The sequence below is a fragment of the Cryptotermes secundus genome, unplaced genomic scaffold (assembly GCF_002891405.2).
Source record: "Cryptotermes secundus unplaced genomic scaffold, Csec_1.0 scaffold108, whole genome shotgun sequence".
Taxonomy (NCBI): Eukaryota; Metazoa; Arthropoda; class Insecta; order Blattodea; family Kalotermitidae; genus Cryptotermes; species Cryptotermes secundus.
Genome location: NW_019719358.1, coordinates 100,052 through 113,532, shown reverse-complemented (window position 1 = coordinate 113,532; position 13,481 = coordinate 100,052). Strand labels below are relative to the sequence as shown.

At 39.4% G+C, this 13,481-nt stretch overlaps 1 protein-coding gene across 1 annotated transcript; it reads right to left on the bottom strand.

Annotated features, from left to right (window-relative positions):
* Positions 1 to 3,421: 3,421 nt before the first annotated feature.
* On the bottom strand, positions 3,422 to 13,212 carry LOC111864573 (mitochondrial genome maintenance exonuclease 1). Its single transcript, XM_023851927.2, has 4 exons — positions 11,902 to 13,212; positions 10,822 to 11,035; positions 6,688 to 6,820; positions 3,422 to 5,005 (listed from the first exon to the last, which is right to left on the bottom strand). Exons 1-4 carry the CDS (start codon positions 12,722 to 12,724, stop codon positions 4,847 to 4,849), a joined length of 1,329 nt encoding a protein of 442 aa, XP_023707695.1. The 5' UTR covers positions 12,725 to 13,212; the 3' UTR covers positions 3,422 to 4,846.
* Positions 13,213 to 13,481: the final 269 nt, after the last annotated feature.

The window sequence follows — 13,481 nt, the reverse complement described above, 5'->3', positions numbered from 1 at the left end:
GTCCTTTTATAAATTGACTACAGGAGCGCTATAGCCGCTATAGTTCATGTAGATCATGATTCCACGGATTGCGGCAAACAGTAACAACAGTAACAACCATGGACTACCTACTCTCTACTTTACGGAATGTATATGGTCACAAATTGAATGAAAACCATGAAATAATTTCACTGATAATTACAAAGAACAATAACATGAGTGTAAGTGCTTTACAATGTGCAGCTGGAGATCCAAGAGCTACGAGATATGTGAACCGTGACATATGAATTGGTATATATCCGCACTGGCTTACTAATATCTACCAAAGGCAATATCGACGTACGAGCGTTAGACCTTCGCTCCTGTGAAAACCTCATGTCTCATACATTATTTATTTGGATGTGTTATGCCCTTATGGCATAACGAAGAGACATTTGAAAATCCGGGGCTCTAAAGAGCCCCGTTGAACTTCTTCAACCTAAAAAAGTTGTAACAGGTCTCCCTTGTAAACGATCATCAATAGGTGAACCGAAATTTATCATTAATAGATAGAAGTAGTCCTGCATTTCGTCGACTTTCTAGTGCCTTTCATGCGTTCTACACAGCTATTCTGTCGCCCACCACATTGTCGAACACTTGCTGGAGCAGTTGTGTCACACATTTTATTTGAAAATTGAGCCCAAACGAATCTGACCAATTTCAGTTCACAGTTACATAATGGCAGGCTCAAATTGTACAACCCATTTCCTTTTCCACTTTGTCGATAATTGACATATTTCGGTCGTAACAATACTGAAAAAATTCCATTAAATGCTTCTTAATCATATACTCCTTTGAAGTTTCTCCATACGACATGATGCGGTCATTGATTGTATCCTTCCACAACGTTGAAATGTTTTCAATTTTGCGGTTGTGCTAGGATGAATTGTGAGTGTGTGCATTAGTTAGTTTTGAGAGAGATTTGGGAGAATCTGATCTCTGAAGCACTGTCATCAATTTTGTCATGTGTATCTGTAGTTTTCTATTTGAATAGAAATATGAGTTCTACTTGGGCAGGAAGCTCAATCTATCCATGTGGATACTGGCAAAATGCAGACCTAGAGCATTAGGTGGCTTCAATCCAGTGGAAAGATATGCCAGAAAATCCTGCTGTAATGCTTTCAATGTCATATCTTTTCAAATCTTTCCAACAGCAGTTTCTGTGTTAACCACACAATTCATCAGTGTAAACATTCATTCCAGTATTTCTATATGATTTGATTACAAGATAATCATGATGCCACACCTTAGTGTCTTTTCACTTAATTATGGCTTTTTGCCCTTTTCTTACATATTTGAATCCAATTTCTATACATAAGGTAGATTTGATATTGTGACATGTACACCCACTGCTAGGGAATGAGTGACAAATACATTTCCATAGGGATGGATTCTTGGAAACCAACTTGTTATGGAACACGCTTCCTGGTATATGAAAATGTCCAGTGTCCAGGTCTGTTCTAGGCATTACCCAGTCCCTTACCTAACATGCATCAGGAGCTCTTTCCCTGTGGCAAGGTGCCCAATGCATGAAGCTGCCCCCTGAGCTCCCTCTAGTACTGGGCTAAGATTGCCTGGTCCTTTACTCCCACTCCCTCAAATAGAAGCTGCCACTGAAATCTACTAGTTTCTGACATGAAACACGAGGACAGCAATGACTTTAACTGAAGAGTTATATCCTGTAGGATGTAATGCCATGCAGTCCTGAAAGTCAAATGACATTTTGGAGGAACATGTCACCTCTGAAACCTTGGTTAAATTTCAATGAACCACATGGTGGCACATTCCACAAGATGCAACTATCCTTAACCAGAGTTGTGAGAACTTCAAATCCAACATGACTTTGATTATTTGTTCATCTTGTACACTTTGTGCAACAGCACTTAAAAAGAAAGAAACCTTACTTGTGGTACGTTTTTAACAAAGTTCACTTCCAGCCTTGGAGTTACACGTGGTAGAGTCATTAAGTTCATGGAATGTGGTTTTATTGTGTCATATTACAAGGTATTCACTACAATTACACAGATCCACATCGGCCCTCAAAATAGTTGCCGTCGGCCACCATGCAAGTTTGCCAACGTTGATATAGCTGCTGAAAACATTGCTGAAACATATTGGCAGGAAATTCCTGTATGGCGTCTCTTGTGGCAATGACCACCTCCTCGGACGAGTGAAATCTATGACCACGTAGCTATGCTTTCAAATGGTGAAAGAGAAAGAAATTGCATGGTGCGAGATCAGGTGAGTACGGAGGGTATGGCAAAAATGTGACCTGTTGCCTTGTCAGTTTCTCTTGGACAAGAACGGAGCGATGTGCAGGGGCACTGTCGTGTAGCAACAGCCAATTCTTCCTATGCCAAATGTTTCGCTAGGGGATTGCCTAGTTTTTGGCAGAACTTTATGTTTGCCCATTGTTAAAACTGTCACATTTTCAATTGCCATCACTTGCATTTAACTGCAGTTCACAATAGAGGTCATAGTTCTACTTACACTGTTTGCACACAACTGCCTCTTGCTGTGACGAGAGATGAACAGACAGAACATCATATTGTGCCCCAACCTATCCGCTGTAGTGCAGTGCAATGACGCTTTGCGGCCATTCCACGAACTTATTGACTGTGGTAGTATTAACTTTGGATATCCAAAACTTTACACGACTTCTGAACATAGTAGGGCCTAATAATAATCGCAGAAATGTTGTATGTCAGCCTTGATATTATCCTTCACATTAGGTTGTACTCCATAAACCCTGCTGTTATCAGAACTGGTTTAAAAGCTACGACTATTCAGCTCAATTAAAATACAACATGAAATCAATCAATGAATCAAGACCTAATTCCAGCAGAAGACCAGTTACATACTATTCCCACCAGAATGGGTTTCAAAGCAAAACACTATAGGTGCACTTGGACTTCCATGAGCTGGAAATTACATCTTTTTCAAACACATTGTTAGAGCCTCTAAACACGGGTTTGCCTCTTAGTTATTTCATTACTTCATGGTTAAGTGATGTTGAATGGGAGTATAACTGTGAATATGGTGGTAGAAAGGATGTGGAAGAAGTGTTCATGGCGCCACTAGATTTAAAATATACATGCCCTCAAATTAGTCAATGTTTTAGATATCCCACTCACTACAATGTTTTTTTTAATGTATGGCATAACTTTGTCCAGACTCTTGGGAATATTTGAAGAGTTTTGTCTTCAGGGACATAATAGCATTTAGTCCATTAAAAGTTAACTGATGTTTCAGAGTAACATGTTGCCTCCATCTTCAGGATTATTCTTCAACCCTGAAAATGGGAGGTAATATGTTCCTATGAACTTGTTTGTTCAAAAGACTACATGGTGTTTTGTCATCAAATACAGAACTCTTAACACCCACTGCTGAGAAAAACTCAATATTGCTGAAGAATATTTACTTTAATATATTCAATATGTACTTAGATTATCATGTATGATCACAGATCATGTCTCTCAATTAATAAATATTTGATATACCAAATATCAAGAAAACTCCTATATCTGGAGCAGCATCAGTGGTAGTACACTGGAAAGATGGACATGAAAAAGATAACAGGTGTTCATCTTATTTTCACATAACAAACATAATATAGCATAAAACAATTAGGGATACTGCTGCCAAACACAAGATGTGGGCAAAAGTATGTTTCCCATAAGCAGCTAAAAATGTATGGAAACCACTAGCCTAGTTCTGTATCTTCTGTATATTCTTCAGTGAGATAGGTTACCTCCGCAGCAGATATTAGATCTAGCTATGTTACTGGTTCAGTAGTGTAGTTCACAATAAAGGTGCTAAATCTTTAGTCTGAATACTAAGATTTAACACATCACACATATGTACAATGACATACACACTCAGAAGTAAAATATGAAAATGTGTATACGTTTGATGGCACAGTACTACACAAGCATCCCTCAATTTATGATGGTAATTCGTTCCATGAAAACTGTTCATAAGGTGAAAATCTGAGAGTCCGATAATGATGTTCCCATTACTTTACATGTAAAAGTTGCCAACTTGTTCATGAGTCCCAGAAGAGTCCCGCAATATTTTTAATATATGATTTAATTGTAAATAAACATTAAAATAATGGCAGTATTATTTGTTTATATTTATTTAAAATAAAATTGTATTATTTTATTAACACTCATTTTTTCATAGCTGAAGTAATGCAAATGATGCAACTTGTAGCCAAACATGTTACTGTCCTTACTTTCTCTGGCTTACCAACGGCCCTCACAACCACTTTCATTTATACTGGTGCCATGACAGACATAAATACCACAGACATTTATGGATAAAATGTACGTAATCAAGAGCACAGCTGATTCTGCCTGATCACAAAGAGGTACATGGACAGGCTGGGAAAGTGGAAAATGCACATAGGTGAGGATGTCTGCTTCTTCCCATGTACTTTGTATGCATTTCTCCACCTTCACAAGAAACCTTCTTACAAAACTATGTTCTTTGTTGTAGCAAAAATAAAGTTTGTTCAGTTAAAAACTGGCAAAAATTAACATACTTCATTGTAGTGAAAAATACATAAATGAATGTTGGTAAAACAAGTGATACATATACTTGCTTTGATCTACAGACCAAATTATGAAAAACTGAACCTCATTAGATTGTACCTTCAGTTTCCACTATTCCTTATAGCTTCTTTAGTGACCAATAAACTTATGTGTTGGAACACATCACACATCTTGATCAAGTAGCTGCTAGCAATTTTATATTACTACTGCTCTAAATTCAGTCATCCTCTCCTTCATGTACATCACAACCTTGTTAAATCCTAGCAAACTAATCAATTTGAATGCACAGTTTCTTGCTGCTGCTGAACCCAGTACTGTTGCAATCTGAGAAGCCACAAACTCCAGTACTTCTTGCAATCTGTTATTGACATATTGAAAGTGTGAGCTGGAGAGCCATCACTATATGCCACCACAACAAGTCCACCCTGAACCTAAAACAGACAGTGTACACTACTGTTAGAATGTCAGGTAAAGCTTGGGACAGGTTGATATTTGGCAGTAAATTATCTCACTCATAACAGTTTTCAGTTTTCTCTGATGTTATTTTCACTTGTCATATATAAATGACAGGGGAGACAGTCATACTGTGTCATTCAGCTAGCTTGTGAGTTATTTATCAATACAGTCTCTCTCTGCATTTCTATGCTGGATTTCCAAGAATCTAGTGGGTTGTAAATGCCACTCCACATACAGCTGCAGCTCATTTATATGCCCACATAAAGGGTTAAAACCATAAAAACTTCATCATTTTGAAACAATCCATGTGCTAAATTATGGATTAGCTGTGCATATAAATTCACTGGCCATAAAGTAGTGGTTTTGATAAGAGTCAAGAATTCAGAACGCTTCAGAAAGTCAACAGGCTGGAAATACTGGTAACATTTTCTCCCATACAGTACTAATCCAAGTATTCAGTACCATTCAGTGCTTTAAATACAAAACACCATTAGTATTCCCTGCACACCTAGAGTAAGGTACAAGTTTGTACAAGTCACTTCCACTTCACTGCGTAATGTCTGTTTTAATAAACAGTTAATCTGACAGTATGCTTAGGGATTCTCATTGCAATACAGAGTTATCAAGCCACCACTTCAAGTGCCATTCTGCAACCAGACATCACACAATGTTCGGCATCCCTTTTGAAACATCCTCATATGATATAACTATTGTCAGTCAGGATAAGTTGGATATGCAGGATTGCTCTGGCAGAGGATAAGACTAATACCCAGAGAAAGCATGTGTGCGTGCACATGCACACATACAAAAGTCACTAGGTAAAAGGAAAAATAGAAGGATAAAGCTATCCCTGTAACAGGCTGTGAAGGCCCATAGGGTTGTGAGACATCGAGGCTCCCACATTTTCTAGGCAATCGGCTCACAGATGGTGGTAAGGGTGGCAGCCTTACGCGCCAGCCACCCTTTACCCCGAAGAATATTCCTGGTATTCATTTCTGTTAGAGGCTGAGTCGACCCCAAGGTCATAGTGCGGCTGGAAGGATTAGGTAATTTGAATAAAATCCACCTCATCGGGATCCAAACCCGCAACCTTCCAGCTTGTAGTGTAGTGCCTCAACCAACTACACTACCACAATACTTGAATATTCAATTTACACACACTTGTATAATTCCTTGATACGCCTTGAGATTCATAATTTACTTAATATACAGTGCGTACAATCAAGTGCGCGCCGCGGCTGCAATTTGCCGTGAGTCATACCACCGCAGAACGGATGCAGTCGCGGGAGGAGTTGCAACTCCTCCCCGCGACTGCATCCGTTCTGCGGTGGTATGACTCACGGCAAATTGCAGCCGCGGCGCGCACTTGATTGTACGCACTGTATCTGCCATATATGGCTGTTATAATTTCAGTTTTCACCCTTTATGGTTCTTCTGGGGTTTGTCAGCACTCACAATAGAGTAGTACTTTAGTTGGTCAGACTGGAATACCAATCCCTCCTATTCAACAATGCTTACACAACAATATAATGGTTATCTTCCAAAAGGTGCTTAGGTCCCATCAGGTGTAATATGAAAGGGTATATTATAATACATTTCTTCAATGTCTGTTCACATTCTAATCAGTGAATAAAATACATGTTTCTATGCATGTTACCTGAAAGTTGTAATTAACATCATAGTTCATAGCTCCAAAATAGGCACTTAGTTGGAGTGGAGCATCATATGTTTTTTCAATCTCAGGTTTCTGTCTGTCAGATTTCTTCCATTCAATTATCACAGGCTTTCCTCTGCAAAAATAAAGTTTATTTTTCAGAGTACATACACTAAGAACAGTATCTATAGTATCTTGTGGCCTGCATGGAGCAACACGGAACCCTAACAGCATTATTTATTTCAAAACAGCAACAGAGAAGAAAATCATGCTGAATATGTTCATACAATAGCAGATGGTGTTCAGTGAGAGAAATACAGCAAGGAACAGAAAATTTTCCTTCATTAGTTAAGTGTGTCTGTAACTTTGTATGGACTCCATTACATGTAAAGGCATTCATATTCAGGAAGTACCACGTTTCAATGGCTGTTGTTAAAACAGCTATCCTACATTTTGTTGTTTTTTTCAGTCCTATGAGGTTAATGCCAGAACAGTGCTTTAAAATAGATGATACACACTTCTACAACTGACTCCCCAGTACACTGCATCTTAGTGGTCAGCACTCTTTGTCTTTGAGAGCTCCTGAATCTAGATACCAGCCTTCTCTAAGGTTTTCCATTCTAGTCCCTCCAGACAAATGCCCAAGTTGCCACATTAAAGCAGAACACAAGCTCTTGCCCAACATAAATTCCATTTCATCATTCATAAATCATCCTACAAACTGTATCCACTTATACAAGGGCTCCATAAATATGCTAGCTTACTTGCCACAGGTAATTATGTTAACAAAAACTAGTGGTAGGTACATTTTTATTCTTGGTCCAAAGGTAATAAACAAATGCTTTTGAAATATTAAATTCTCATTATGAACCTTATAAATGAACAAACAAACAACTTATTGTATCATTTTGAATATAACACACCCTCGAATTTAAGACACATTCAGTTTTTGAATGTGGGTTTTACGTAAAAATTTAGAAAGGTGCACATTCCTTGAATTTATTCAACATGATAGAAAGGGGGGACTAATCTGGTATACAGAGGGTTCCAAGACAAATAAAGGCACTGAAGCTGGGGTGTATTGTGATGGAACAAGTCTGAAGCATACCTTCAACCTTGGTCAGTACACAACAGTATTCCAGGCAGAGGGGTATGCCATTAAGGCATGCACAGTTGAGAATTTAGATAGGACCTATAGAAATAGGAACATCTATATCCTATCAGACAGTCAAGCTGCAATTAAAGCACTTGGTACACACCAAATCACTTCAAAATTGGTTTGGGACTGCCATCAACCCCTCATACAACTGGCCAGACATACAGACATAACAAGAGTACAACTGATATGGGTGCCAGGTCATGAGGGTATTGTAGGGAATGAAACTGCAGATCAACTTGCAAGAACAGGATCTGAACAACAGTTCATAGGACCTGAACCAGCTTGCGGCATCTCAATTGGAGTTGCCAAGAAAGCGATCAGGGACTGGACTAACAGAAATCACAAAAAACACTGGGATTCCATAACTGGACTCAAACAGGCAACAGGATTTATATCAGGACCCTCTGCCAAAAGAACAAGGGACGTGTTAAAATTAAACAGAAATCAACTCAGCTGGGTGGAAGGATTACTTACTGGACACTGCCAACTAAAAGGACACCTTTCCAAACTGGGACCGACAAGAGGACCCAACTTCTGAGAGGTGCCTAAAAGAAGATGAATCAGCCACACACACCTTATTTGATTGTGAGGCTATAGCTAACTTAAGATTTTGCCACCTGGGTCAGTTCTTCATGGAACCAAGTGACTTTGATGATGCCCCCGTAAACAAAGTCCTACATTTCATTTGAAGTGTAGGATTAATAAAGGGTTAATCCAAAGGGGAAGCACAATAGATCATTGAAGGTCGCAGTGCTAGGGCCAGTTTTATGTCTTACCCCTCATGCTCATGCATTGAATTTATGACGCCCCTCAATTTTTCAATGGGAAAAAATGTGTGTCTCATATTCAAAGTAGTACAGTATATTATTATCACACCTCTTTTGCAGACAATATACAGAATGTCCCAGAAGTAAGTATAAAAAATTGAAGAGTACTATGACCCAAAACAATGACAACAGTTATGCAAAAATAGGTCTGGATATGCCACCCCTTATACATTCAGTCAACAAACTAGAGGCATTCAAAGGTGTTGCAGCAGAAGTAAAATTGGAAATGTGGTTACAAAAGTAATGTATGCTTGGGACGCTACTAAAAAGAACTGGAGTTTAGAGTGAACACTGTGGATGACGACTTGTCTTTTATCACTGACACCTTCCACATTCAACAACAAGATACAGTCATCATGGTGCTCCCACAACAGTAGGGTAGTAGAACTTCAGTTGCAAAAGTAATTTTGATGTCGGAGAACAGTACACTTTGAGTTAAATATATGTCAGCCAAGTGTTGCAAATACCAAAAAAGTTCTATTCAAGAAATAAAACCACATCTGACTAAAAACGTAGAGTTACATTACAGTGATTGGGGGTAACAACTGTTGTTGGGGTTATACCAGGTGCTCAAAATGTTGGCCTTGCACTGTCACAAGTTTTGGCCCAACAATGCTTCGGCTAGGGCACTGAAAAATGCAAGGAGCATTGGGGACTGATGTACAACCATTTTGAATGCTCTGCAGTATTCACCACTGAAGCTTGTGTCAACTTCTTAGAGGTCCACAAAGGGAAAAAATCAAGGAGATTTTGGTTTGTTGAATGGCTTGGCCAGGACACTGGTCCATGTCTTTCTAATGTCTAATAACTCTGGCAAAGTGTGCTCCAAAAAATGTCGGTAAGCAATGCCATTGAGTCTATGAGGCAAAATATAAAGGCCTACAAAACAGGCCCCAAAAAACCAGCCCAAACTTTAACTGAGAATTGCTGTTGACATATGGACTGAATTGCACTATGTGGGTTCATGTCACTCCAAATGAACTTTTATGGGAATTCAGTATGCCGTTCCTTGTGAAGACTGCTTCATCAGTGAAGCATACAAGGCTGCTGAAAAAGGGATCTTCACTATACTGTCAAAGCAACCACTGGCAAAATTCTTCACGAGGTGAAAACACTGTGGACTTAAAGAGTTTGTGCTCTTTGCAATGGCATGGGTACAGCAATTTTTCATGGAGAACCCAAAACACTGTCATGCATGCCACATATTTGGCAGCTTTTCTTTGTGAACACTGCTACAGAGGTTATCCTTATGGGTCTCGGTACGCCCTGTTCTACATAAACTATTTACGAAATTCTTTGTCTTCCAAGGTATACTGTAGAAGGGTAAACAGTACCAGACCCCAGCAGTTTTCTGTTTTAAGCACACTCTTACAAAGCAACTATGACACCAAAAGAAGAGCACCTGACTGTATGTACAGTCCAGCGGGATTAAATGCCTGATGTTTGTTGTTAAATGGGGGATATAGTGGTGATAAAAGACAAATAATCATTCACACTGTCCACTATAACTCCACTTTCCAACAAAAGTGTCCACAATACATGCTACTTTTGTAACCACAGTTACAATCCCAATGTTGCTGCATCAACTCCAAATGAATCTAGTTCATTACCAAAGCATTTCCAGACCCATATGTATATAAACTATTGCTACTGTTTTGAGCCATAGTGCTCACCCTTCAATTTCCTGTACTTTCTTCTGGGACATCTGTATAGTGTGATGAAAAAAGTAAGTCACTTACTTTTACAGCACTGAAATATATTGGTACCAGATCCAGTAAATTATTATACAAATATCATTTCGACGGGTAATGCTGGATGGACAGAGTCAATTACATGCAGCTTAATTCGCTTAGTGGGGGGTGGAGTCCAACTGGGTCCACTTGGCACAGAAGCCACTGATTGGCCCATTGTACCTGCCCCAGGTGATTATGATGATGGAGAATTTGGTGGAATGAAGTTTGGCAGGGGAAACCGAAGTAATCGGAGAGAACCTGCCCCAGTGCCACTTTGTCCACCACATATCCCACTTGACCAGACCCGGAATCGAACCCGGGCCGCCAGCAACTAACCACTTGAGCTATTGCGCAGCCTACGTACAACATAACTATAACTATTCTCACCAACAAAAGGAATGAATATCGCAGGACTTACTTATATTGCGCTACACAATCAATGACACCCTTGTACAGGAGACTTGAGTGAACAACATGACTCTCCAGAACTCTGACATCTGTAATGTTTGTGACAACATCCGACAAACTCTGCCAGCACCCTTGAACTTGTTCCAAATTTAGATCAGATTCTGGTGCACCTGACAGATAGTTTTGAATGGCAGCATGAAACAGACTTCCCCTATCCAGCAGACCTGTTCAACACAACAAATAATTTCTTTAGCTTTCCTGCGCCACCACCGCCACCAAGAGGAGATTGAACTTGGGTAATGCTTGCTATCATTCAGTCCAGAACCTTTTCTCTTCTCATCTACTGTCTAAAAACATAAAAATCAGAATATACAAAACTATAATTTTGCCTGTGGTTCTGTTTCGGTGTGAAACTTGGTCTCTTGACATTAAGAGAGGAACATGGACTGAGGGTGTTTGAGAACAGGGTGCTGAGAATATTTGGACTGAAGAGGGATGAAGTGACAGGTGGACACAGAAAACTGGATAGTGAGACTCTTCATAACTTGTACTCTTGGCAAAGTATAATTAGAATGATCAAGTCAAGGAGGATGAGATGGGCAGGGCACGTAGCATGAATGGGGAGAAGAGGAATGTATATAGGACATTGGTCGGAAAGCCAGAAGGAAGAGACCACTAGGAAGACAAAGACATAGGTGGGCAGACAATATTAGATTGGATCTTAGAGAGAGAGGATGGGATGGTATGGATTAGACTGATCTGGCTCGGGATAGAGACCAGTCGAGGGATCTTGTAAACATGGCAGTGAACCTTTGGGTTCCATAAAATGCTAGGAAGTTCTTGAGTAGCTGCACAATTGGCAGCTTCTCAAGAAAGGCTTAGCTCCATAAGTGAGTGAGTGAGCCTGCTTTGTGTTGCTCAGATTTGTATCCTTTCACTTCTTTAATATAAAAGCAGTTTGTGAGCATTTAAGCCAAATGCAGTCCTATATAATAGGAACTGATCATTTTACAGAGTCAGCATTTCAAAACAAACCATATACCTTGAAGTTTCTGGACATAAGTAGTCTTGTTCTACAACCCAACCATACCTCTGTAATGGTTTAGAAATCCTTCTTCACCAAGCTCTGAAATCATCTTCTGACGCCACCTTTTCAGCGCAACACGAGAACTGTCAGACATTGTAGCATTTAAAATCTTGCTTACTGATGGATATAGAAGACAGTCCTTCCTGTTACTAACATGTTTAGTATGTGGTAATATATTCCAGGCACATTCAGATGGCATCGTTGATTCTTTGCTTTTACTTTCATTCAGAAGAGGAAATGTTGGTATGTTTCTAACAATGATATCAGGAAGGTGTAACATAGGTGTTTTATCAGTTTTTCCCAAAACATCTGTGACATGACTGGCATGTGCGTCTTCAATACTGTTCGTGGAAACTTCACATACACTCTTTTCAGGACTTAATGATGTACTACACTGACTTGCCTCACCTGGTAACTTTACAAAAGAATCACCACTATGTTGCTCTTGTACAGATTCTAATGTTTCTTCCCAGTGTGTATCAGATTTATCACTTTTAGCTTCAGAGTATGTGTTTGAATTTTTTTTCAACCGCACTATATTGCTTGCTGCTAGCGTTTGTTTGTACCACCATGCTTCTGATGACGTTTTATTTTGAACTGAGCATGAGTGCTGCTCTGCAGATGAGGGAAATGCAGGCCCATTTTTCGCTTCTCTTTTACGTTTCTGTGGTCTTGTTTCTAACAGTTCACCAAACAATGATTTGTTCTCTTTATTTAGTTTCTTGATCACTTCACCAACATTTCCCTTTTTTAGTTGCGAATTGGATTTTCTGAATGAAACAGTATACCTTATACACAAAGCACTGAATAAGGTTGAGCCAAACATTTTAAATATACAATCTCAACGCTATCAATCTACACAGGCCCACCAAATAATGAACTAATGGAACATACATTTACGTGGTAGTGAGACACATTAGTTAATTGTTTTGTACACGTCCTCTCGAAATAGATAACGCATATCACTACAACAGTTCACACCACTTTCATCAGATGTGTTGTTCCTTTAAAATGAGTGTCTGTCGTCCTAATAAGCTCGTTAACAAATCTTGAATTTCGAAAACACGTGATTTTTAACCTAACTTCCTCTTTCCAGTTATTTGTTAAGAAATATGATAATACACTAACAAAGTCCTTCCTCCATAATTCAGTTCAGCATTGTACACATCTATTAATACCATTAATACAATCCAAATCTTTTGTTACCCATGTATGCCACACTTTCGCTCTCTGTTCTTGAACATTATGACCTACGCTAACTTTGTATCCATGATATCCATGACCGTCCATGACCTTCGGGGTGTTCGGGGTTAACTTGCCCGTCACAGGATCACAGACATCACAGATCATCCACTACCCTTCCCTTTAGCTAAAAAGACTTCCCGATCCGTGGATAGCCGATCCCTACCGAACCCTACGGCTTAAATTGCTTTTGTAGATTGCGAGAGAGGATAATCAGATGCATAAAAGGTAAAGTTGTCCCTGTGCTTAATTAATTAAGCACTACGCCATGAAGACGTATGGGTGGAGTGGATGTATAGATACACATTTTCTTAACCTCGGCACTAGTAGGAGGTGAGGGG

What these genes read in the sequence shown, in the direction of transcription:
- LOC111864573 (XM_023851927.2), bottom strand. Translation starts at nt 12,724, where the DNA reads ATGTTTGGCTCAACCTTATTCAGTGCTTTGTGTATAAGGTATACTGTT. An exon ending in ATTTCTAAACCATTACAGAG is followed by an intron (nt 11,036 to 11,901) that starts GTATGGTTGGGT and finishes TGTGTTGAACAG; the next exon opens with GTCTGCTGGATAGGGGAAGT. An exon ending in GATTGTGTAGCGCAATATAA is followed by an intron (nt 6,821 to 10,821) that starts GTAAGTCCTGCG and finishes TTATTTTTGCAG; the next exon opens with AGGAAAGCCTGTGATAATTG.